Source organism: Miscanthus floridulus, chromosome 9 (assembly GCF_019320115.1).
Source record: "Miscanthus floridulus cultivar M001 chromosome 9, ASM1932011v1, whole genome shotgun sequence".
NCBI lineage: Eukaryota > Viridiplantae > Streptophyta > Magnoliopsida > Poales > Poaceae > Miscanthus > Miscanthus floridulus.
Genome location: NC_089588.1, coordinates 128,883,942 through 128,909,559, shown reverse-complemented (window position 1 = coordinate 128,909,559; position 25,618 = coordinate 128,883,942). Strand labels below are relative to the sequence as shown.

Genomic DNA, 25,618 nt, shown 5'->3' with positions numbered 1-25,618 from the left:
TTAGCGCCGGAGAAGGGTTCTTGTTGGTTGAGGTCGCGCGGTTGTTCGTCAGAGTCGCCGCCGGAGAGAGAGAATGCCAAGGATTGGAGGCTGAAGGTAGAAAATGAGGGTTCCGGAGAAATCTATTTATAAGCCGCCCAGAATAAGGGTATTTTGGACTTATCTCTATGTCGCGCGCATATAGGTCAAGGCGGTTCAGAGGGATATGGTAACTGTTCGCGCGATAATCAGGGGATTGTACAGATGAGTTGATGACAAGTAATCATGACTTGGAGGGGATATCGATACATGATATTTTAATTCTGAAAATGGCAGCATTATCATGTTAAGATCTTGCCGATGGGTTATTGTTTCGGTATCTTAACCATAATCAAGGCAAGAGTGGTTGGCGATTGTGCGATATTTACTGAAGTGCGTGAATCAAGATTAGATTTGATTGGATTTGATAACAAATCAAGTTTTGGCTTGGAGAATGAGTTACGGTAATCGGGCAAAGGCAAGCGTTATCTGGAGTAAATTTCGGAGCATTAATGGTTTTATACTCCGAAATTGGGGGGCATGTGTTGACACCGTTTTTTGCACGTGTCAAAATAATCAGAGTGGACTAATCGGCAAGGGGAAAGTTATTGAATACTTTGATAGCCGATGAAAGCCAGTTTGTAAAGATGGTTGCCGATAGCTGGTGATGGACGATGGAAAGGTTGATTTGGACTCGGGCGTTGCCGATGAGGTTGGAGGTGTTATTGTCGATGCCGATGAAGGGAGGCTTGAGGACTACTGCCGATGAAACATGGAGTATGCCGATGAAGGAAGGCTTGAAGACTACTGCCGATGAAACAGGGAGTATGCCGATGAAGGAAGACTTGAAGACTACTGCCGATGAAATAGGGAGTATGCCGATGGGAAGGAGGACGGTGAGATTTCCATCGTAATTGAGGCGGACAGGGAAATAGATAGGAGTTAATTTCCTTTTCTATATTTGTTAGGGTATGATTCATGTAAGAGTCACGTGTTTCCTTAGATATGGGATTGGTGTCCTAGTTGTGTTTGGTTGTGTCTCTTTAGATCAGGGTATAAATATGGAGTAAGGGGCAATGTAATAGATATATCAATCAATATCAAAACCAATTTTTACTCCTATTTGCATCTACTTACTTTTCGGCGACTTCGTCAATTTGCATATTTTTCCTTTTTTACGAGTTCTCATTGATTCGGCGAGCTGCATCGTTTCAGTGCGACCTTCGGCGATTCTCGAGTTCCGCGTGAGCACCTCTTGGCCGTGACTTCCGGGCGTATCGCTGTTGTCAGGACCAAAGTGTTCGTATCTTCATCCTTGTCGATTAGCAGGTCAAATCGACTGGCACGCTTTGGATATCGATTCGGGTATTAGCCCTTTGTGTTTGCAGATCCACTTTTGCATCAACAACATCATGTTGGCTTGGGTCATATAAGCTTGCCTAACTCTTTTGTTCTGATTATCAAAAGCTTATATGAACCAAACATGTTGAAAACCTCATCTCTTTTACATACTTGAGGTTGTATTGTCATCAATCACCAAAAAGGGGGAGATTGAAAGCATCTAGGCCCCTAGTTGGGTTTCGGTGATTAATGACAATACGAGATTACTATGACTAACGTGTGTTTTGTAGAGGCAATTAAGTTAGGTCATGGTAATGGCAATTGATTGGGCAACCATGGTTGTCATGCCCCTACGATGGAAATCATTTCAGTTTTCAAAGGATGGATGACAAGGTTAAGGATGGACTAGTTCTAAGTATCGTTTGGTGTTGAAGAGACACTTAGAGTAGTTTAGGACTTTGTTTTTCCTTTGGCCATACTATTAAGGGGAGTATGAACTAGTAGCTTGACCTAGATGAGTCTAGTGGGTTAGGTGTGGTGCACACTTATCAAATCTAGCACTAGGTAACTCCTAAGTAGCCCTAAGATCAATTGGAGCAAACTTCATTCACATATGATTTCGAGTTGAAAGTGAATGGAGGGTCAAATGTTGACCGGACGCTGGTTCCGGTGTGACCGAACGCTGGCGCAGAGTTCGGTCAGTTCATTTGATCAAGGTGAAGTCATCTGGTTGCGACCGGACGCTAAGAGAAGAGTGATCGGATGCTGGGTGCCAGAGTCTGGTCAACTCTAGTAAGGTTCCAGAGAGCAGTTTTCATGACCGGACACGTCCGATCAGTGCTGACCAGACACAGGTCAGAGTCTGGTCCCAACTTAATGGCTCTGTGGTAGGGAGAACTGACCAGAGCATCCAGTCAACTTGACCGGAGCGTCCGGTCACCCCGCAGAGGCACATAATGGTTCATTTTGAATGAGGGGGTATAAATACTTCCTCTATTCATTTAAGGGAGTACTCTTGCCCATTTCAACAACTAAGAAACACCCTTGAGAGTGCTAAGGAGAGCAAGAGCCTAGTGAGGTGATTGAGATTTGAGAATCCAAGATTAAGCCCTCATTAGTGAAAAGAGAGTAGCAAGTGTGCATCCACCCTTCTCATTAGGCTTGTTGTAGTCAAGTGAGAGTTCTTACTTGTTACTCTTGGTGATCACCATCACCTAGATGGCTTGGTGGTGATTGGGAGTTTGGTGATCATCCGGCGGAGCTTGTGGATGACCCAACTCAAGTTGTGAGCTGTTGTAGGTGATTCACCGCGATAGAGTGTCGAAGAATCAACCCATAGAGAGCACTTGATCCTTGCGTGGATCAAAGGGGAGCTACACCCTTCGCGGGTGCTCCAACGAGGACTAGTGGGGAGTGGTGACTCTCCGATATCTCGGCAAAACATCGCTGTGTTCCTTCTCCTCTCTTTACTTTGAGCATTTCTTTTTGAGCAATTCAATTCTTGTCTTTACATTCTTAGAATTGCCATGCTAGAGTAGGATTGAAACATAGGTTGCTAAACTATTGTGCGGTAGATCAATAGGAACATATTCTAGGCACAAGAGGTGAAGTGGGCTAACCGTAGGGTTTAATTATTGCAAAGAATTTTAGAATTAGCCCAATTCACCCCCCCCCCCCTCTTGGGCATCTTGATCCTTTCACATAGTACCAATGTTTCATTAATTAAACTACGATGTAGATCGGGGAATCAAGTCTCCTTCTCCGAGAAGCATGGCAATTCGAATCGATTTGGCCTAGCTGGGGTTTCCCTACCACATGACATATGCAGGTCCTAGACCTACATATATCAACCTTCACTCAGATCCTCCAAAACTAGAACGGGATCGCACCATCCGAGGGCACAGTACTCCACCGCCCTACCCTATTCCAATAGGGTGGGTACACGCTACTCTCGCCATCTCTCCACTCCCAATGCGCAGTTGTCCTTTCCCATAATGGAATAGCCGAGATATTAGGCTTACCAGAGTATGTGGCCAGTACTACAAAGTCTCGACTCACATAGGTCTACAATGGAGGTCCTCAATCGACACAGATGGGACAAGCATGACCAGGCAACCCTGTCGGCTTAACCACTAGAGACATATCCCATGTCCCGTCCGGTCTCCATTTTCATATATTCATATTAATTTTTCAAGGCATTTCATGAGTATAGAATCATTGCGAATGATGAACGTATCATTCAACTTCTAGTTAGCTAAGTCTGGCTAAACATTACTAGCCTATCATACTAAAAAGGTAACAAGGATGATATTGGGAATAATAGGACAAGCATGCAGCAGTTGGTAATCAACCAAACCCTAATAACTTAATGCTCAAAGTGTAGGACTCAAAGTGTAATTATATTTGTAAATCACAAGGAAGGGGTTTAAATGCTCCGGGGCTTGCCTTGGTTAGTAGAGGTGTTAGGTTCTCCTGACGAACCACAAATATCGAAACCAACCTCCACAGGTGGATTCTCTTCCTCTAGAACTTGATCAACGATCACTTCCTCGCCTTCGATCACTACACGTGATAAAAGATGCATCCTTACATGATGATATGCAAATAAAAATGATGTATGAAAGATGTATGCAAGTGCATGGATGAACTCAAACAAGATTAACAAACTTGAGTACAACTTTCCTTCACGGTACAACTAAGTTAATTACCCATAAAACAATTTGTTATTATTATTAATAAGTCAATTAAGAACATAACAAAAATGTGATTAAGTTGCCAAGGATCTGTAAAGGGGCTAGTATTCCAAGATCCACAATCAAATCCAAAATCACTTCAAGGTTATTTAAATAGTTATAGAAATCATTTGGGTATTTATTTAATTAATAAAAAGGCATTTAAACACACTTAAATTAAGTGGATAATTTATTTTTATCAAAACAGTCCAGACCTTTTGTGAAGTCAGGTCAAAGCATGTAAAGCATACCCAAAAAGTTCTATGATCAAAAGATTATTATTTTAGTCTACAAAAACTATACACGGTCCATTTTATAATTAAAAGAGATATTTTTAATCATACAAAAACTATTGATTTTCATCATTTCATATTTTTCCTAGGTAGATAACAGCATGAAGAGGCAACATAAAAAATTTCATAATTTTATCAGCTCTAATTATTCATTTATGGATTTTACAAGATTCAGCACATTTATTCATTTTTAGAAAATCGAAAAGGAATAAAAATCATTTTTACCCACGCGCAGTCAGCCACAGAAACTGATAGGCGGGGCCCGTGGTCAGCGAAATAGTGTCCGCCGCAATGACCGTGGCCGCGCGGGCTTTGACCGGCGGGTTCTCACGAATAGACGCATCGATCAAGGCTACTAGTGGAACCTCTACCACCCTGTAACTCGCACGATGACGACCATGGCAGCCGGCGGTGCTCCGACACGGCAGAGATAACCGTCAGCGAGATCTCCGGCGACAGGGAGACTACCTACACGATCACGACACTCACGCGAACACGATGACGCTCACCGGCGCGGCGACGTTCTGGCCAAAATTGGCCCTAATAGACCAAGCTAACACTCGCTACACATCCCAGGTGCTCACCAAGACTTGCGCGGCCTGACGGTTGAAGCGAAGACGCAACAGGTAGTGTTGCCGACGGTGACGGTGGCTTCGGTGGCGCGGACTGGCGAAGACGGTGGCGTTCCGGCGTGTCCAGAATAGCTTGACTACGGTGGAGTCGAGCACGGCGGCGATGGCGAGCCGCCGCGGCGGAAATTACACGCCCGGCCAATTCCGGTGGTGAGAGACGGCTAGAGTGGGTTAGGGAGATGCTCGAGAGCTTGGCGCAGCTGTGGGCGTGAGGGATTGGACTGCGATGCAGCAGCGGTGGTGAATTGCGTCGGTGCGGCAAGGTCACCGGCGACGAGCAGAGAGGGAAAGAGAAGGGAAAGATGGCAACGCTGGCGCTTAAGAGAGGGGAAGAGGCATTTCTAGGCGAACCAGCTCCTGGTTGAGCTCGACACGCAGGCGTCCACGCGGGAAACGCCGCGAAGCCGCCGCAAAATCATGCACGGCAGTGACGCGGCAGCAGGCAGCGTGCCGAGGTTACTGTAGCAGCTTGAAGCTTGATCTTCTTTTGCCGATTTCTCCCAAATTATTGTAGCAACTTGAAAAACTCCAAAAATAAAAGTTGCTCACTTCGACGAGATCTACAATTTTGATTTAAGGCTCAACCCGTGATTCGAATTGATCAAAGAGTTTTTGAATTTGATTTGAAATCTGTTTTTAGGGTTAGTAAAACAGCTATTTAGCTACTTTGGGTAATTATTTGATGATTATCTAGTTTCCAAACAATTCAACCAATAACATAGTTTCAAAATACAAACTCCATGCTTTGGAATGGTACCAAGATTGCACCAAGTTTATTCATGAAAATTGTTTATTTCAATTCCCAAACATTGAACTTGTTTACCATTTTCAAGAGTGATTAAAAAATGGCTGTGCTAAGAACAGTGCTAAATTCAAATTTGGAACTTAAATTTGAACATGTTAAACTTAATTTCATACCCCAACTTTGGTATTATGAAAAAGCACACACTTTGTACTTGAAAATTTATATTAACATATTTTCAAGTGTTTAAGAAACATTCAAACCATAAATTCTTAAACCACCTTAATTGATGTTATTGTTACCATTTTATGCATCATACAAAACACATCATGTGCAACATATGATTGCCTTACTTAAAACATGAAATACATTTATACTATGATGCTTGATGATTATGATTAGGGTTTTATTAGATGCTTAACACCTAGGGTGTTACATAGCTGGTCCCAGATTCCATGTCGGAGAAGAAAATGCACTGCAAGTTCTGCGGCGACCCTCGTGACGACTGATTGATTATAATGGATTTTTTACGCGTCCATGCCTCCTTTGATGACTACGATACGGACTTGTTTTTTCTTCTTTTTTCTTAAATAATATAACAATAAGACAGATAATTGCCACCTATTATATGTTTATATGATACTATAATAAATTAAAATGTACAACTAGCTAGAGAAAATATTTAGTGCAAACCACAACTGTAATAGAATCTTGAGAACCCATTAGGAAGATATATTTAGGAGTTTTCTAAAAAAAAGTAAACGATGCATGTCCATAGTACATCTACAGATGTATATTGCCACTGAATTTGAATTCAAATTATCTTTGTTCACATTCATATTTCACGTGCATATACACTAAACTAAAGACAAAATACTGCACCTAAATTTTTTTCTATAACTTTTTTACAAAGAGAGTTTGATTTGGGGCAATGTATATTTATAGATGTACTATGGTACTCATCCTACATTTTTTTTAAAAAAAATAGTTCTAAATATATTTTTCTAGAGAATTCTTATGATTCTATAGAAGATGTGGTTTGCATCGGATATGTGCGTATATGTACCACCATCCCTTAGTAGTAGCATAAAAGAGTATCACTTCGTTAAAAAAATGCAATTCTCAATTTCCAATGAGTAAATTTGATTTGCTTTAAGTTTTTTTTTTTAAATGTTTAAATTTTAAAAAAATACTTGTCTCAAATCTACTCCCTTCATTCCAAGTTATAAAAAGTTTTGGGTTTTGTAGCTTTTGCTATGTATTTAGATTTATATTATGTCCCAATACATACAATATATATCAAAAAAGTCAAAACGGTTTATAATTTAAAACAAAAAGAGAGAATTTATTGTATTTTTTTAGGATGGAAGGAGTATGTTTATATTTATACATATAGTACCATGATAAAATCCAGCTAGCAGTGACGACCGACACAAACCGTGTGTCCATGTCCGTCGAGCTGGTCAAGACAGACGTCAATGGTGGTACAGCAACGAGACCTTCGTGGAAACTCATAAAGAGACATGCTACAGGAAAAGAATCAGAAAAGACACGTAGCTCTTGATTTTAAGAACAAAATCAGATACACACTATATGTGAGCCTAGGAAGTCAAATCTCACATATAGCTACAAATAAGGGTAATATCAAAAAACAATACTCAATATACATCGTACTTAGTATAAATGATATAACCTTAGACAACAAACAGCGGAAAGACAACTCTAATCTTCGGGTGAAGACTCCAATTCCACAGGGACAACTGACTAGTTGATCACAAGCCTAACTCCTCCAAACTCTAGCAATCCGGTATCCATCCGGGATTTTTTTCAAATATGTGAAAAATAAAGCAAGTGTAACTCAACAATTATAACATTGGGTTCATGAGGCTCAAAAGGCTGACACTGGTTTAACTACGATTAGCTTTTAATTGTCACAATTTTAGCATAGGAGTAACAACAAGTTTATCACAAGCTCATATAAGCACATGATCAGGTAAACATGAATAATGAATAGCATAAACAGTAATCATTAGTGAGCATCTTTATCATCAGTATCATTAGTGTTCATCATCTATTCCGTAAATATTCCAAAGCCGCTCGTGACCGCGAGCACGGCTGATATACCAGTTTTACACTCTGCAAAGTTTGTACACTTTCACTATGAGTCGTGATTTACCCTTTCACCCGAGGTGATCAGCCTCTTGACCCACTACCAAGGAATGTCGGCAGGGTTCACTATGAAGCCTTTTAAAGGTTCGTCTAATAAGTTAGAGCCATTAGATTCACTCGGCAAACAGATATAGGAACCCCCTGTCGAATGGCATAATTCCATCACGGCTATACACATAAGAGTAGAGGCTATCCTATACCCGATTCGGCAAGCCATTCTTACGCCAATAAAGGTAACCACTAACAAGCTAGAAAAGGTCCTCATACTGAGCTAAAGCCAGAGCCATGTAGTCCTCACAGCTGTACTGTAAGTCCCGGATGATCACTTATAGATAAGTCCTTAGAGAGAGGAATCTAGAGCACCATAAAATAGCCCAATGCTCTAGCCCCTTGTTCCATGTTGTTAAAAATCATCTTTTAGTGTTTATTGCATATACCATTAGTCAAGTTACAAGATCATGGTTGTAGTTGAGCACTAGCAAAGCTACCCAATGCAATAACCCAAGGGTATCAAGGTACGAGGTAACAAATTAAGTACTAGAAAATCCTTAGTGGTAGTCAAGGTAGACACATGCAGCATGAATTGAATGGTTAAAGGTGTATAGGACAATAAGGAAGATCACATGCTATACTTGCCTTAAATACCGGTCCTTCGGTAAGCTTTAATCTTCAACGTTCTTCTTCTTCTTCTTCTTCTTGATCAACACGTCTTTCTCACCGACTGGATGTAATCGTAGAACACCACACAAACATCCATATACATACATGCATAGCATACAATTACATCTACATTAGAACAATACACCAATCATAGAAAAATATGTAAAAGAGTTTGAAACACGATTCTACGCATCGCTACGAACACACAGTCGCGAGAGGCACGCTAATCAGAGCTATGGTTTGAAAGAAATGACTTCCGAAAGACCTACTCATAAGAGAAAATATAAAATTATAAGCTTCATATGTTTTAACTATATAAAAGCTTTTATAAATTGAATTAAGTCAAATCTAGATTTAAATTATAAAACTAAAGTAAAACAAATCATATTTTATTTATAAAATCCAGTTGCATAATTATTACTCAAATTGGAGTTTAAACCATGAAATTCTAGAAATAGTGACATGATAAACATTGTTACTAACGCGTAGATATCGTTGTAATGAATCTAGCACAACTTGAACAGGTCAAATCGGAGCTAAAACATAGAAGATATGAATTAAACAAAGTTTCCTTTAATAAAATAATGGATTAAATCTAATCTCAAATTTTAAAAGTTGAAAACATATCTAACAGTAGTATGAACATGTAGATTATAAAATTACGAACCTAACGCAAGTTGAACGGATCAAATCAGAGTTAAAACAGAGAAAATATGGCCTATAGAAGATAGTGGCAATCTTGTAAATACATGAAACTTAATTTTCAAATTAAAATAAATAAAATCTGATTTCTAAATCCAGCCGAGGATTGCGGACACTAATAGGAGAAAGGGCAGGGGTCCTTTTTAAAGAAACCAGGAATGGCGGGTTCTAAATTAAAAACCCGAGGGGCTCTTATGCACTAAGCCACGCGAAGGGGTATCAACTAATTGAGGCCGTTGGATCTTCACTGATCGGCTCAAATCAGAAGATGGGGAGGGGAAAGGATGTCGGCACCGGAACAGTGAGCTCGGGGAAGAATTCCTCGCCGGTTTTGCAATTGCTCGCCGAAGCGAGTGGGCCAAACAACTACGGTCCCTAATTCAACTCGAGGTTGGCTCTGGGAGATGGATAGGGTCACTACGAACTCAAATCGGCGATCAATTGCAGCTATGGGCGAACAGAGACTGCGAACGACGACCTATGGCGGCAGCGGAGCAACTACTACGCGGAGCAAAGCAGCACAGAGGGAAACAGAGGGAGAAAAGGGGTTGTACGAGTTAGAGAACTCGGCTAGAAGCTCTAGGACATACTTACCGTGATGAAGGAGCTGCTAATCGACTCGGCGACTCTATCTTCTTCTCGGCGGAACTTGGGCGGCGAAGCTAGGGCACAGGTGGCGTGGCGGCTGCGCTAGGCTCGGTGGGGGAACAGAAGGGGCGCAGAGGCCGGTATTTAAGAACCGGGCACTGCTTAGGGCACACGCCATCGAGGGGGAGCTCGTAGCGAAACCGGACATGGACATGGCGAAGGAGTCCGGGTCGGTTACGAAGGTAGGAGACGAACCTGACATGCGGGCCAGGGCTATCGGTGAGCGCGAGTGCGGGGCTGGCTGCCAGAGACAGAGGAAAAGGAGGCGTGCTGGCAGGCCGTCCTGTTGGGCCTGCGCAGTGACATGGGCCAGCGCGAGGGAGGGGTAAGAGTGGACCTACGCGCGCGGCTGGGCTGCGGGAAGCGGGAAGCAGAGCTGGGCCGCGGAAAGAAAAAGAGAAACAGGCCATTCGGGCCTAATAAGAGAAAAGGAGAATTTTCTTTAATTCCTTTGCAATTTCTTTTCCTATTTCAAAACCTCATTCAAATATGAGCCAAATCAAGTTTGAATAGGGTTTCAAATACACTTTTCAACTCAAACATAAATGAGCAATTTTATTAAGTTTTCAAAAATAAATTTTATAACTTTTTAAATCCTTTTATTTTTAAATCTTCTTTTCTTTTGTTTCAAAGCCATTTTCCGATTTATTTCAAAAGCAATTCAAACCATTTTGAATCTTGATTCAAACCACTCAACCAAATAAATCAAATGCACCGGCATGTATGCACATCCATGTTGCTATGCCTTATGATAAATTTTAATTTAATGAAAAAAATTATTTTTCTATATTTCATGTGCACAAAAATTCCAACTTAAATCTTTTTAGCTCTATTTCCAAAAATTCAAATTTTAGGGTGTCACAGTACTCCAGTGAAGCCGCCTTTTTTGCCTTTCGCAAAAGAAAGAAAAATCATAGGCAAAGGTACAATACAAACTTATTGTCAATTTGTCATCCAGTTATGTACAAAATTGAAGCTCTTACATTGTGGGAAAAAAAATGGTTACGCAACTGCTAGTGGCCGGACGTCCGAACGGACGCTCGTGGCTGCTCGCTCGCCTGCTCGCCCGCGTGCTCCGTGGGGACCGCCCTCGCCCGCCTCGCTTCCCGCGCGCACGTGGAGACCGCCTTAGGCCGCGGGACCACCTACGCCTGTGCCCGCTTCCCTCGTCGCAACATTTGTAATATCCAGATCTTCTTTAGCAACATCTAGATGAAACACATGCAACATACATCAGAAACAACTGAAACACTTGCAACATATGTCTAAAACACTTGCAAAAACACCTGAAAACATACGAAAATCATTGCAAACATACGCAACATCTGGATAAAACACTTGCAACATATGTGCGAAACATATGCAACATCCAGATAAACACATTTGGAACATACGTCTAAAAAAATAGATGAAACATTGGGAACAGGCACTTGCAAAATACGTGTGCAACCACTGCAACATATGTAGCATCCTGATCTAATTTTGCAACATCCATACGAAACACTTGAAACATACATCTAAAACAATTGAAATACTTGAAACAAAGGCTTACAACATGCCTAAAAATGCCTGAAACACTTAAACACAGCGTCACCGGCGGCCATTGCCTACCTAGTGGGGAACTACAGTAGCCTGCAAGCTCAGATCAGGAGGACACCGAGAACAACGGCCCAGCATACACCTCCACTGCTAGATTTCCCTTCCTATCGTGGTGTCTTCGGCTAGCTGCAGGGAGATGCAGCAAAGGCCAATGACGACCTCCTACTGGTAGCGTCGGGTTGGTGGTGGCCCGGTGACGCCACAGCCGCGATTGGCGAGATGGAATGTGGGGGTGCGGTAGGGGATGGGGCGCGACGCGGTGAGGGGAAGCGCACGGCGCGGCGAGGGATGGGGCGCGGTGGGGGAAGGGAGCGTGCGCCATGGAGTGGGACGAACTGCAAGCGGATGCGAGTCTGAAGAATGGGCAGAGCAGGAGACAGTGTCGGTAGAAGGCTAAAAAAATAAGTGGATAAGAATTAACATAGAGAATGAGCGGTTGAGATGAGCTTGGATTCCGTCCGATATTTTTGGAAGTGCCGAACGCTCGGGTTGCAGCGTCTCCGAAAAGGTTAACCAGGTTAGTCGAGAGCACCTGGCCACCTGGTGTGCCTGCTCGATCCTACAACCAGGCAGGACACCGCCTAGAGACAAAGTAGCGTATTCATAACCATGGTGATGACTGAAAAACGCAAATGTTTTGGAACTAGAGATATTATTGTATCCTCTTTTATGAAGTCATGTATGCTTAGCATCTTCATTCTTTTGGCTTGTTATTAACCTTATTATATGCGGTCATGTAAATCAAAAGTAGATCGCAAAAATATACAACTGTTAGATGTACATATTGTGCATGTATTTATTAGTCTGTAGTGTAGGGTGCTATCTGCACTTTGTACTTCTTCATATTTGGCTCTTTGGCCACTGCAACAGACTGAGTTGCACATTCCTAAAATGGTATCACAGCCTTAGGTTTTCTAGATCCTCTCACATGGCTGTCATCGCTGTGCCGCCAGCGAGCCTCCACCAGCAAGGGCGACGACCAACTCCATCTTCTTCCCCTCGCTCTCCTCCCTCTTCTCAGCCCAGCAACTGTCCGCTGCCGCTGTCGAGACACGCCGTACGTGACCCTGTGCCAGTACGCACTGCTGAAGCCTGCTGTGCCCCCTGCCCCAATATGTAGGAACGTGTAGGCGCGTGTCATCGGAGTCGCGCCGCACCTCTCTGCTCCTTGCACGTGCGGGTGAGCCCTGCGATACGTCATATTCTAACAAAGGATAACTTAGCAAAATGAAAGTGGCATGGCAATTAAAAGTGTTGCTTTTGCCAAAAAAAATGAGACAATTAAGCATGTTTTTTGTAATGTCGTTTTGCCCGTGCGATTTAGGGCTGCATAAACATTGCATTAGTTCTTCCTCAACCTTGTAGTATTTGTCATACGTTTAGGAGTTGGCTTCAGGTGTTTGGGAGAATTTTAATACCTTTAGTTCTACTGGGGAGGCAACTACTTGTTGGTTGTTTTGGCTATGGAGAAATGATTTGGTGTTTGGAAAAAACATTCTTATTCTCCTATGTAGGTGGTATGTTTGGTTATCCATTGACTCTTTACATGGGCTATCCTCCAGAAGCATACTTTACAGACTTTGGTCGTTGTGGCATCACAACAATTGCCGGAAATGGTCACGATGTTTTTCTCCCAGACACATGGGTAGCGATTAGTCTTAGGATTGATAGTAATTAGAGTGTCCAGCAGTTTCTTTGTTTTGTTTGGTTTAGGCTATGTGCTTTTTTAGAGGTTGAAAGTGGGTTCGCAATTATTGTATCAACTTGATGTAATAAATGTGAATTAATAAAATTCTGCCTTTTTGGAAAAAAAAGAACACACTGCATGGACAGAGTTATACACAATAATGAGATATACTCCCTCCGTGCTGGTAATTCAAGTCGTTTTGGACAGCGACCGTCCCCAAAGCATAACGTTGACTTCTCATTTTTACCAAAAAAAAAATGGAAAGTCCTTCAAAAAAATGGAAAGTGACGTTGGATATATTATGGGCTTGGCCCATATAATATTTAATAAATCGAATAAACTCTATGGCTTGTAATAAATAATATGCTGATTATGGTTTAATACCATACGGAATTTTAATTGAATAGTAACTCAATTTATATGGTTGGATATTGTCCACCTATATTGAGAAGTTGAGAAAATGACACTGGTACGTGCCACGCGTGCGCGCGTCGCCGCCGCCAGCCGGCTCGAGCCGAGCCGTGGCCGTGGTGAGGCGAGGCAGGCAGCGAGCGAGCAGACGGATAGGGCCGTATTTTGCCAATCAAGTCGCATAATTACGGGAGTTTCTTCTGTTTTTAATTGGAGGTGATTTGATGACGGGAGTTTCCTCTGTTACTGTCGCTGAACAATGATGGCGAGAGCTCTCTCGTCTCCTGTCTCTTGATCTCCTCCTGAGCCCTTTCGCTTACCCGCAAGTGACTAAATAGTCCCCCCTTCCGTCAATCAAAAAGTTCACTGGCAGCAACCACTCTTCTGCTGCCTCAAAGTTTCTTCGTCCCAGTTACTTACGCGCACGAGTCCTAGAAGAGTAGGCCTCCGAAATGCCTGCCGTCTACGAGTTCGCCTGCTCGGGTGGAAGGCGGCAATTACGTTTTGGGGGGAGTGTCGCTGCTGGCACAACTACTCGCTACTAAGGATCTTTGTCTCCGGTGATCGACATTGCTACTCGTTTGCACTGCATCGAGCGGGACAACTACACCGATAGGCACTATATCTTCGAGTGCATCCAGCTCTGCCGTTGGGTATGTTACTGTTAATCCAACCATTCCCATAAGGTTTTTGGTTTCAATCGCATTTGTTAGTACGCTCTACATATTTGCCATGATAATATCACACAAGCACATACATGATATCACAAACCTTTTGATTATTGCTATTTTCTAGATTAAATTATTACTGATAATTGCCTAAAATTCTAACAAGTGATATATGTATATTTTTATGAAAGTACTTTTCAAGACAAATCTATTCATATGATTTTCACATTTCTAAACTCAATAACTTAAAAGTTATTCATAATTTATATTCCCAATGTTTGACCCAAACCTTGTTCAAAATGACTTGAATTACCAGTACGGAGGGAGTATAGGTTAGAGCAATGTCATACTACAAGTTAGCAACGGTAGGCAGGGCCAGGCCAATTAAAATGTCATCAAGGCTCAATGATCCGTCTGATGATGATCAGTCGGATCTTTCATCATCTGATTTGTGGTAGGCTGATTTCTTTGGCGTCGGCAACTCTTCCTTCCCATTTAGCATCTCAAGAACTTCCGCCATCGTGGGCCGGTCTGCCCTGTCATCCTGAAGACACAGCAGCCCTATCACCACGAACCTTTTGATCTCCGTTAGCTGAGATCCATCAAACAATGACCGATCAAACAAGTCATCTGTTCGTTCAACTTCCAGAGCCTCCCAAGTCTGTCACATAAAACGATATGCATTACCTATACTAGCTTTGTGGATCTATATATGCTCGAAACTCCACAATTTAGAAGCAGACGTCTAAATACTTACCCATTCATATAAAAAGAGGCCATTAGGTTGTTCAGATCTGCTCATAGCGCTAAGGGTCTGCAGAAGGATAGCGCCAAAAGCAAACACATCCTTTTTCACTGATATAATAGCATGTAGAATGTATTCCGGAGCCATGTATCCACTGAATATGTTCAAAAAAATGGAATGCCTCAGCAAAGAAAAATGATGGGAAAAAAGAAGGAAAAAAAACCCACAAGCATGCAATGTACTCAGGTCAGTGGAAAATTTCGTGTGGAAGAATGATATCATACTATGTTCCTATGACGCAGTCCTCGATGATCTCATCATCCTTCAGCACTATAGATAACTCAAAATCAATAATCCTAGGATTCATATCAGAATCCAAGAGGATGTTGCCTGGTTTCAGGTCCATATGGACAATGTGCTGTTTATGTAGGTAATGTATTCCCTGGGCTACCCCTTCAAATATTCTGCAGAGGGACGGCCAATCAATTTGAGACTCTGCAAAAAAATGTAAATAGCACCATCAAGCAACTATAGGTTGTTGTATTCGACAAAGTTAAGACCAAGAGGTACAAACTATGCTGATATTTGAGTGAAAACTTGCCATGGGTAATCTTGGCCAAGCTTCCGTTTGGCATGTATTCTTCAACCCAAAAATATTCCCTTTCTCTGACTTGACCGTTTTTGTATTTCAACAGGCGCGTTATCATAGAAGAAGATCCAACTTCATGGCCATATCCTAAAACTTTCACTATATTTTTGTGCTGAAGCTTCGAAGCTAGGAGAAGTTGATCATAAGTACGCACCCAACCTAGTTTATGTGATCTTTTGAACATCTTGATAGCGGCGACATTTCCGTCATTTAGTATACCCTGAAATGTATAGACACCAGGTCACATTATTTACTTGTTAGGTTGCGTTACTTGTATAGTTGTATAGACACCCTCAAATGTAGACTTGTTGAACCCCGCATGTAGTGTTGCAACAAGTAAAAGGAATATATCTTATCAACAATTACAATTAATTTCTATTTATTGATTTTGTATTTTTATGCTATTGAAAGGCATGCATGCTTTGGACATTAAGACAATTTCTACTACTAAATATTAATAAAGTCTATTAACTTTTTATAAATGTGTATTTATAGGCCTATCAAGTCAAATTCTCTATATATGCTCATTACCACACCATGACCTCGCAGAGAAAATATTGGCAACAAAATGCCAGCAGTAGCACCAAGGAAGCATGGTAAGCCAAACTTCTGGGATCCAACCAAATGAGTGTTAAGTTCATTGCTATAGAAAAACTATTAATAAATCCTTTGTCATTTGCTTCTTAGTGCAAAATTAATAATGACTATGCACCCACTATCCTGCCTTATATTTCACACTTCAATGTGCCAACCAAACTAACTCCATTTTGTTCAATGGGGTAGAAACTTTATCATACATCTCAAAGGAAGATACCAATTTGAAATACATTTGAACTATTGTTTCCCCTTTGTTTAAATGGACAAAATAGAACTAATGTCACATATACTATGGCTCGTTTAGCATTCATGGTTTATTTAACTTATAGAACATTTCCAATTAACTCTTAAGATGCTGAACAATATTTAGGATAAATGAAAGTCGCGCCATTGAATGTATAGATTCCAAATAATCCAAATAAAATGCTTGAATTAATTTAACCTAACACTTAGAACGTCTAGGTTTCCATAAATGTCAAATTCTCATGATGAAATTGTAGACAAAATGAGAACACCGAGCATATTAGATACCTTGTAGACATAACAAGAGCCACCTACTCCAATAATGTTTCCTCCATTTATTGCTGCCTTTAACTCAGATATACTGAACCTTCTTAAGGCTGACATGGAAACAACAAATACCATATAGTTTAGGACTTAGGTTACGCAAACATGAAAATGAAGTGGTAGTAAATTCGGTTTGAAGGAGAACAGTGGTAAAATACTTAGATAGCTATTAAGAATAAAATTAAAGAAGTAAATTATAGATTCTAACTAGAAGGCCTGCAGCCAAACGAGTATGCTTTGAATGGAACTGTATATGAAGAATATAAGATTGTAAGATCCATATATCTCTGTGTGATGAGTGTGTTACTGTAACTTTGGTTTGCTAATTGAGAGGATAGTAGGATGTTCATGTGCAAGATAAGTAGACATGGCTAGCAGATTGATAAGTGAACCGACATGTTCTTTGGTGCAATGCTAAAGAGTGAACTCTTGTGGCATTGGTGGAGCTGAGGGAATAGTGTTGTGGAAGTGCCAACTTTTACTAAAAACATATAGTTTCAAACTTAAGAAATAAATTACGTCGTAGAATTCGTAATCTTAAAGATTATTGGACATTGATGAGCACAAAATAAATTATAGCATATAAACTGTATAGACAAAAAAATTCTAAATAAATATAAACCAGAATAATAAGTTAAACACAGGGAGAAACTCTAATTGAAAGGTTACTTGTCTTATATTTTACTTTCTATATGTCTATTAGCAGGACCTTTTGCTATGGATTTTTTAAACATTGTACATTTTACCTTCCAAATAGCTATTTACAAACTTGTGAATAGGTCATAACTTTTTCTAAGGAAATTGTTAATTGGAATATTTATGTAGAGAAAAATTAAAAATCGTTCCTGTTGAAACCCACTAAAGGAACAAAGCTAACAGAAATGCCATCTTACCTACTAAAGGAGCAAAGTGGGCATCACTTCCTGTTAGTGCATGGTTTTTCTTGGCATTCAAGCCAGATCTGCCACTGTTGCCATACATTCAAAAAACAGATTTTATGTTCATAAAAAATAAACAAAATAAAACAATGGATATCAGAATGCTTATGTTTTTTTTATAAGGACTTAAATTATTAAAGCGTTAAAACAGAGTACAAAGATTTGAGATCCTCCATCCCAAAGAGTAGACTTCTAGCAGCCTAGATACCTCAGAAGAGTCAACATGATGACTTAAGCAAAGGTTGCAAGGGTACATGATGATTTAGAGATCAGAAAACTGCACTTCTGCTCGAGTAAACATAGGTGGTATCTCCACCGAGGGCGCCGGGCCGTAAGAGAGAAATGGCCACGGCGAAGACATCGGGGATCCTCAATGTATAGTCGGCGCTCCCTTTGACTATCTAATCGGTTTGTATCTGCGAGGACTTGAGATCTCGAGTCGTAGATGTTGACTGAGCGTCACCGAACTAAATACATTGACGCTACTTCTCCCAACATTGAATCTGAGGACCATCATCGACGGGTATCGGTGGTCAACCCGAACGCTAGGAGCAGCTTGGCCACTTCTATGTTTGCACCCAAGCGAAGAACAGAAAGTGAAATTATTTATTGTTAAAAGTACCCAAGGAAAAGCTTGCTGGATACCGCACCACTTGGGCCCAGTTTAGATGCAAATTTTTTTGCAAAATGCAACTGTAGCGCTTTTCGTTGTTATTTGACAATTAGTGTCCAATCATAGTCTAATTAGGCTTAAAAGATTCGTCTCGTGGATTTCGTCTAAACTGTGTAATTAGTTTTATTTTTTATTTATATTTAATGCTTTATACATGCGTCCAAAGATTCGATGTGACGAGGAATCTTGAAAAATTTGGCAAAATGAAGTGGAACTAAACAGGGCCTTGCATGTGCTTGAGGTCCATGTGGGCCCATGCTTCTTTGACTGTCTGCAGGACCTGCATGGACACGCAACTGCCACCTTGGTTCAGGCCATGCACACGACCGTCGGACGCTATAGCTTTAGGCAGACGCGGATTGAACACGGTCGGACCCACATGCGAAGAATCTGGAGGCGCTGGTGGGTCCCACACGCGTGCAGACCCCCAGCACAGGATTGCTCCGGAAGCCAGCGCATGGAGCTCGGCCGCCTCTTCGCCGGACCGCTGCCAGCCCCCAATACACGCCAAGGGTGGCCATGGAGCGGAGCGCGAAGACGTCACGAGTCAGAGTTGAGACAGTCGCCAAGCTCTTTGCGTTCCTGAGCTTGAACGGACGAAACTTGGCCTGGGCAATCCGTCGAACAGGTGTGGTGCATGGAGCGTCTTCCAAGGTCGGTGAAGAAGAGCAGCACCATGGAAGGTCGGGAAACACCGACGTGTGCGCAGGCACGCCCTGAGCACTCGAGACAAAGGCCATGCCGGAGAGCACAGGAATCCCACCAAATGGATCCGCGCTGTGCCACGGCATGCACAAAACGGCACCATGCCGCCCCTGTAACCACCGAGCACAGAAAGACAGAGGGAGAGAAGAAGGGGCTATAGTGCCACAAAAAGGAGATTAATGGACTGAAAGTTCCTACAAAATGAAGTTGTTGCACCATATTGTCCTAACACCATCAGTTTCTATTTTTAAAATGGAAGCAATAATATCTGCACTAACAACTTAACAAGACATCAAGACAGTGAGGACACAAACAGACATACCCAGCATTTTCAGTTGAATTAGTGTTATGTGATACAGTCGGCAGTCCTGCATCCTGAAAATGGAAAATAATTCAACTATGGTGTCAAAGGGGAGCTTTTATAAGAGCACAAGTGTCATCACCTCAAATTGATAAAATAAATTCTTTGGGGAAGACCAGATGACCCAACAATGATTTGAAGGAAAAGTAGCATCAGGTGAGCCTTTACAAGCAATGAAATCATCAGTTTGTTTCTTTATTAGTTGTTGAATTATAAATCCCAAGTTTCAAGAACGATTTGCAAATTCTAAGAAATCTCCTAGTAGTAATAAAGGAACAAGCAGGCGTACCGTACCTCTGGCTGCCGGCGCGGAGGATCCCCACCAGCCTGGATAGTAAGCAATACAATAGTGGTGTGGGTGTTGATGGCGAAGGACGCCAGCATCACTTTGTTCAAGATGTCATCTTTTACCCGGCGCAGCTGTTTGGACAGATCCCCAGCCGTGATGAGGCGCCGGAGGGTGCTCGTCTCCTGGCACGCCGTCACGAGCTCGAGGGCGTGCTGGAGGCTTTCCTCCAAATCCTCCAGGGCGCCGCTCATCGCAGGGCTAGCCTCCATCACCCCCGTATGCTGCAGCTGCGACAGGATAGCGCTGAATCTGAGCACGCGCTTCCTGATCTCCTGGCATTCCTCCTGGTTATGGCGCACTGTGTCCTTGATCTTGAGCCCGATTTTGACGATCTTCTCCACGGTCGCCACCGGATCGGCCATCCTTCCTGCCGCCACACAAGGGACAAGACTGCAAGCGCAACCTGCAAGAACGCCGCCGTGCATCAAGCAGTAGCAGATTGACTGGATTCTTGAAACATTTCACATCTTATTGCGCCAATGTACAGCCAAATAATCAAGAGTAGCAAATAAATCTGCCCACCTCGAGCATCCTTCTAGTAGCTTATGCAGATCGAACAATGGCCGGCCGACCGGCCAGCCTCTGCTCCCTCGGCACACGGCAGCGACTCTGCTGTGGGGAGAGGACGAAGCCGAGCGGAAGCTCACTACTCGGACTTCTGCTCTGCTTTTGCTGGGCCCGGGCACATGTGAAGGGAGTCAGAGATTTTTTTTTTTTTGTGCGATTTTCTGTGGCAAGACTGCAAGAGCCATCGAGAGAGCACACGATTTTGCCAAGCATACAAACAGAAGATCCGGTAGGGAAAGTGCGTGTTTAGTCGGTGGAAAGTTAGAAATTTTGATTATTATTTTTGTTTTTATTTTATAATTAATATTTAATTATAAACTAATTAAGCTTAAAATGTTTGCCTAATAATTTTTAATTAAACTATGCAATTAGTGATAACTCACGGTCACGGGTGCGCCCCAGGAAGAACCGCGTCGTGCCATCACAGGGCCGGGGCCACTTGTACTTGCAGCTTTCTTTTTCAAATGACCATTGCCAAGTTTACATCTACGATATATATATAGGTAGTGTTTAGTTTTCAAAATTTTGCAAAACTTTTTTAAGATTCTCCGTCATATCGAATTTTTGACGTATGTATGAAGCATTAAATATAAATAAAAAATAAAACTAATTACACAGTTTAGACGAAATTCATGAGACGAATCTTTTAAGCCTAATTAGACTATGATTGGACATTAATTGTCAAATAACAACGAAAGTGCTACAGTACTATTTTCCAAAAAAACTCGCCAACTAAACAAGGCCATAGTCATGATTGGAATAACCAATAAAGGAATGGAAAACCTATATAGGGATAAAAGAAAGAAAACACAGAAAATTGTCAAGGCGCATGTTTGGAACGCGGGAATGAAAAGAGTATATGAAACTTTGGACTTGATTGCAATATTAACTTTTTATACTAATCAAATCCTTGAGAAAATATAGGCTAATTTAGAACATCATTTTTCAGTATAAACTAGAGAGAGAAAGCCCACCCAAGCGTACAGAACACATCTCTCCCATCTTCTCGTTATTTTCTGCAATAGGCAAGTTCTATCTAAATAAAGCCTTAAGTGCTCGCCATGGAGTCATCTCCTCCTTTGCTTAACCTCACATTGCTTGATCAAGAGCTCATTTAGGATAAAATGGGCCCTGAGAGTGGCAAGTATCTAAAGCCAGCAGAATGCATGGCGCAAGAGCCACAAGAGACTAGAGACGACAGTGTCTGCAGCAATAAATCTCGACACGTTGCCTCGCTGTGAAGGTTAGATTAGCAATAAGCATGTTCAGAGAGCGAGTGGCCATAGGAAAGTATTCCACTGACTCGGAGCTCATCTTTGTTTTCCTCCAAAAGTACCTGCTTCTTCATCACCGTTCCTATGGAAAGTTCTTTGTTAATTCCTCCGTATCAAACACACATTGGCGTCAGCAAAACAGAGATTTGGCATTTCGTTGAAATTCGTTCGAACTTCCTCCATTCCAAAAGGTCTTAAAATATGAATCAAAATCTTCTATCGAAATGTTTCACAATATGATTTGAATTACTTTTTTTTGCGAAAAATGGTTTGAATTACTAATTAACAGAATAAAAAAATTTCCAGATGAATGAAAAGTTGTAATAATCGTGCTGGGAACTTTTTTTAGCAAAACATCCCATAAAGGTGAAATCATGATCTTGACAGTGATGTTTAGGCTTCCTAGATCTTGAGCCCGATTTTGACGATCTTCGCTGCGTACTGTAGCCACCGGATCGGCCATGTTTATATGCACCTTCTGATTCCTGGCGCACAAGATAACACAGATCCACTTGAATCCGAGAGCAAATTAAGGTGGTGTTTGTTGCTCTTCTAAATTTTAGTCGTTGTCCTATTAAATGTTTAGACATATGCATGAAGTATTAAATATAGACTAATTACGAAACTAATTGCATATTTTGCGACTAATTTGCGAGACGAATCTTTTAAGCTTAATTAGTCTATGATTTGACAATGTGGTGCTACCGTAAATATATGCTAATGACGGATTAATTAGGTTTAAAAAACTCGTCTTGTAGAGTACTGATGGATTATGTAATTTGTTTTTTTATTAGTATCCGAACACCCCATACAATATTCTCCTAACACACCTCTTAAATTTTAGTAACTGAATCCAAACACCACCTAATTAAGATCGAGAAACCTTTCTCTGAACTTGTCAAGTATAGCAATTCTTCTGAACTCTAGCTTCCTCCTAGCTGCTCGCCTGTACCAAGCTATCCAGCTCGCCAGCTGCTCCTCCCCTTTGCTCCGTCTCCGTAATTGGCACTCCTTTTTCCCAGGAAAATAGTGCAGCGAAATGGACAACACACTTGTGCTCTGGCCAGTGGGATCTCGCAGTCGTCTAAGGCCCTGTTTAGATCAAAAAATTTTGGATTTGGGCTACTGTAGCACTTTCGTTTTTATTTGATAATTAGTGTCTAATTATGAACTAATTATGTTCAAAAGTTTCGTCTCGCGATTTCTCACCCAACTATGCAATTAATTTTTTTTCGTCTACATTTAGTACTCTATGCATGCGCCGTAAGATTCGATGTAACGAGTACTGTGCAAAAAATTTTGGGTTTTAGAGGGCATCTAAACAGGCCTAACTAGCTAGTTTTTTTTCTCAAAAAAATAAAAATAAAAGTCTAGCTAGCTTCGTCGGATTTAAGGTCTGTTTGATTCACCTAGTAGCTACTAAATTTAGTAGCTTTTCGTCACTTTAGTAACTTTTAACCCAACACTATGACTAAAAGGTACTAAAAGAGCTTTAGTCATCTCTAATAACTCTAAAGTTACTAAAAATGACTAAACCATTTAGTAGCTAACTATAGTTTAGCCATCCAAACGCCCTAGCTGGGCACAAGCCGGCGTCCGCTTCCGGTGGCTGGTGAAAAGAAAGACCTGCAAACCCATCGCCAAGTCTTTGCGAGGAAAATAAATGCAATGACACTCCTTGTCCTTTGGAAACCGTGTCTGGGTGCACTCCATAGTTCCAAGTCTTTGCCACTGTATCAGGAGTGGGATGAAAACGGTACGGATATTTTCTGACCGGATTCGAGACCGGATTCGTTTAGAGAAGTTTTAATCTGTCCGTATCCAAATCCAAATATTCAACATCCGATACCATATCCGTATCCGAATACTCAAACTGTATATTTGTTATGTCGATATCCAATCATATCCTATCCGGCATGGTTGATATTATCCATATTCGAATCCGAACAAAAATATGAAAATAAATATAATATCAGTGATATCTGTTCGTATCCGATCCATTTTCATCCACTGAAACATGTTGTGAATCAAAGTCTAAGAAACGATCATGCGATCCTACTCGCGTGAGGTTATTCAAAACTACTTTATATGAAAAACAGTGTTTTTTCCTCGTAACATTTCACCATAAGTATTAGCATAAGCCAAATTTCAGTATAAGCCATCAGCAAACAGGTGTAACAAGAGAATTTGAATGGTGGCCTGCTCGCGCGAGGAGGAAGGAAGGCAAGAGTTCAAATACTGTAGCAACTTTGTATCATTCGGTGTCTTCCTCTATAAAAGGGGATCACTTTCAACTGATGTAAAGCGTTTAGTTCTAAAAAATTTTGGTTTTTGTCCATCACATTGAATTTTTGAATGCATGGAGCATTAAATATAAACAAAAAAAAAAACTAATTACACATTTGAGTGAGAAATCACAAGACAAAACTTTCGAACCTAATTAGACACTAATTGTCAAATAAAAACGAAAGTGCTACCGTAGCCAAACCCAAAATTTTCGCTAACTAAACGTGCCCTAAGAAGTAAGAAGCAAAAGTGAAATACAGAAAAGTGACTCCCTCTTCCTCTCCACTTTTGTGTTCACCTGTGTCCCTCTTGTCTGTGCTTGTGTGTGCTGAAAGAACACGATTTCTAACAAATTATCAGCATGAGTTCTACCGAGCTAAGGGTAAGAAAAAGGTTTACAGAAATCAGTTCAACTAATGCTTGTTCATCGTACTACTATGATCTGAACATGCATATACACAAGAACACGAGCACGTTTTTACTTGTTGTGTCGTTGGCGCATCGGCAACGCCCGGTGACACGAAGGCGGCTCAGCCGCCATCGCCGTCGATCGCCGGAGATGAACATGTGTACCTCGCCGTCGTCCCGGAGACGTTTGTGCAGACCTGAGCCGCCCGGTCGCTGCGGGCGCGGACAAGTAGGCCTTGACAGGCCGCCGCCGCGGGCATGGACGAGCAGGCCTTGACAGGCCGCCGCCACAGCCACCCCGACCGCCGACGGGCGAGCACGAAGGGCGTACGTGCGGGGCTCCTTCCCGACTGCCGCAGCTTTGGCTGCCCCAGGCGCACGGCCGCGTGCAGCCTGGTCCTGCAGGCCGCCGCCCTGACCGCCGGCTGCCACGGGCGCGGGCATTAGCCGGTCCGGCCCCGGCCGCGCTCGGATTGGCCGTCCCAGCCGCTGCCCTAGCCCGGCCAGCCGCCGCCGGCCCTCCCGGCCGAGAGCCCAGGCCGCGGGCAGGTGTGCTGGCCCGGCAGACCGGCCGCCGCCGCAGCCGCCCCGGGCACGGGGGCACGCACGGGCCGACTGACCCGGCCGCCGCGCAGGCCTGGCCATCACGCAGGCCGCGGGAGCAAGCCGCCGGCCGCTGGCTGACACCACAAGCGGGCATGAGGACGCGGCCGCTCCTCCCTCCTTCGGTCTTTCCCTGCGTGCGCGCATAGGCATGCCGCCGCCGCCCTCCACTCTTTCACGCGGGCTGCCACAGGCAGGAGCCGCGGGCGCGGCCCCCACGCGCTCGGCAGGCGCAGGCGCCGCCCCCCACCCTTTCCCTGCGTGTGTCTGAGAGAGGAGATAAGGGAGAGAGAGAGAGATGAGGGTTAGGGTTTTCCCTTCCCTTTTTTATGGCTGAGGGGCAAATCTGAGCCATCAATCTTGATGAACGGCCACGGATGGTTGGGCCAAGCAGGCCAGCCCATGAAGCATAGATATGGACCTTTTAGGTCCATTTCGAGTACACTGCACAAAGACCTTCATTTGTGCAAAATTTGTGGCCGGTAGCCCACTATATTTTTCTTTTATGTCACTGCATATTATTATTATTATTTACTGCAATTTATTTTCTGCACTTATTTAAATTCCGCATATTTATTTATTGCAATTTATATT

At 42.4% G+C, this 25,618-nt stretch overlaps 2 protein-coding genes across 4 annotated transcripts in view; one reads left to right on the top strand and one right to left on the bottom strand.

The window, feature by feature from the left end:
• The window catches only part of LOC136484255 (cysteine-rich receptor-like protein kinase 25), a 255,407-nt gene that overhangs the window by 137,553 nt on the left and 92,236 nt on the right, over positions 1 to 25,618 (top strand). The window lies entirely within an intron of this gene.
• Positions 14,530 to 20,552, bottom strand: LOC136484257 (cysteine-rich receptor-like protein kinase 44). 3 transcript variants are annotated; one of them, XM_066481488.1, is made up of 9 exons: positions 20,409 to 20,552; positions 19,832 to 20,289; positions 19,620 to 19,699; positions 19,499 to 19,551; positions 16,825 to 16,913; positions 15,649 to 15,916; positions 15,332 to 15,542; positions 15,060 to 15,201; positions 14,530 to 14,963 (listed from the first exon to the last, which is right to left on the bottom strand). In XM_066481488.1, the coding sequence occupies exons 2-9, from the start codon at positions 20,246 to 20,248 to the stop codon at positions 14,727 to 14,729; spliced, it is 1,497 nt and encodes a 498-aa protein (XP_066337585.1). In that variant the 5' UTR covers positions 20,249 to 20,289; positions 20,409 to 20,552; the 3' UTR covers positions 14,530 to 14,726. The 3 variants fall into 3 exon arrangements, with proteins under 3 accessions (XP_066337585.1, XP_066337587.1, XP_066337586.1); XM_066481490.1 differs by lacking the exon at positions 19,620 to 19,699 and adding an exon at positions 17,754 to 17,827 and having other exon boundaries at positions 14,532 to 14,963; positions 16,852 to 16,913; XM_066481489.1 differs by lacking the exon at positions 19,620 to 19,699 and adding an exon at positions 17,754 to 17,827 and having other exon boundaries at positions 14,534 to 14,963.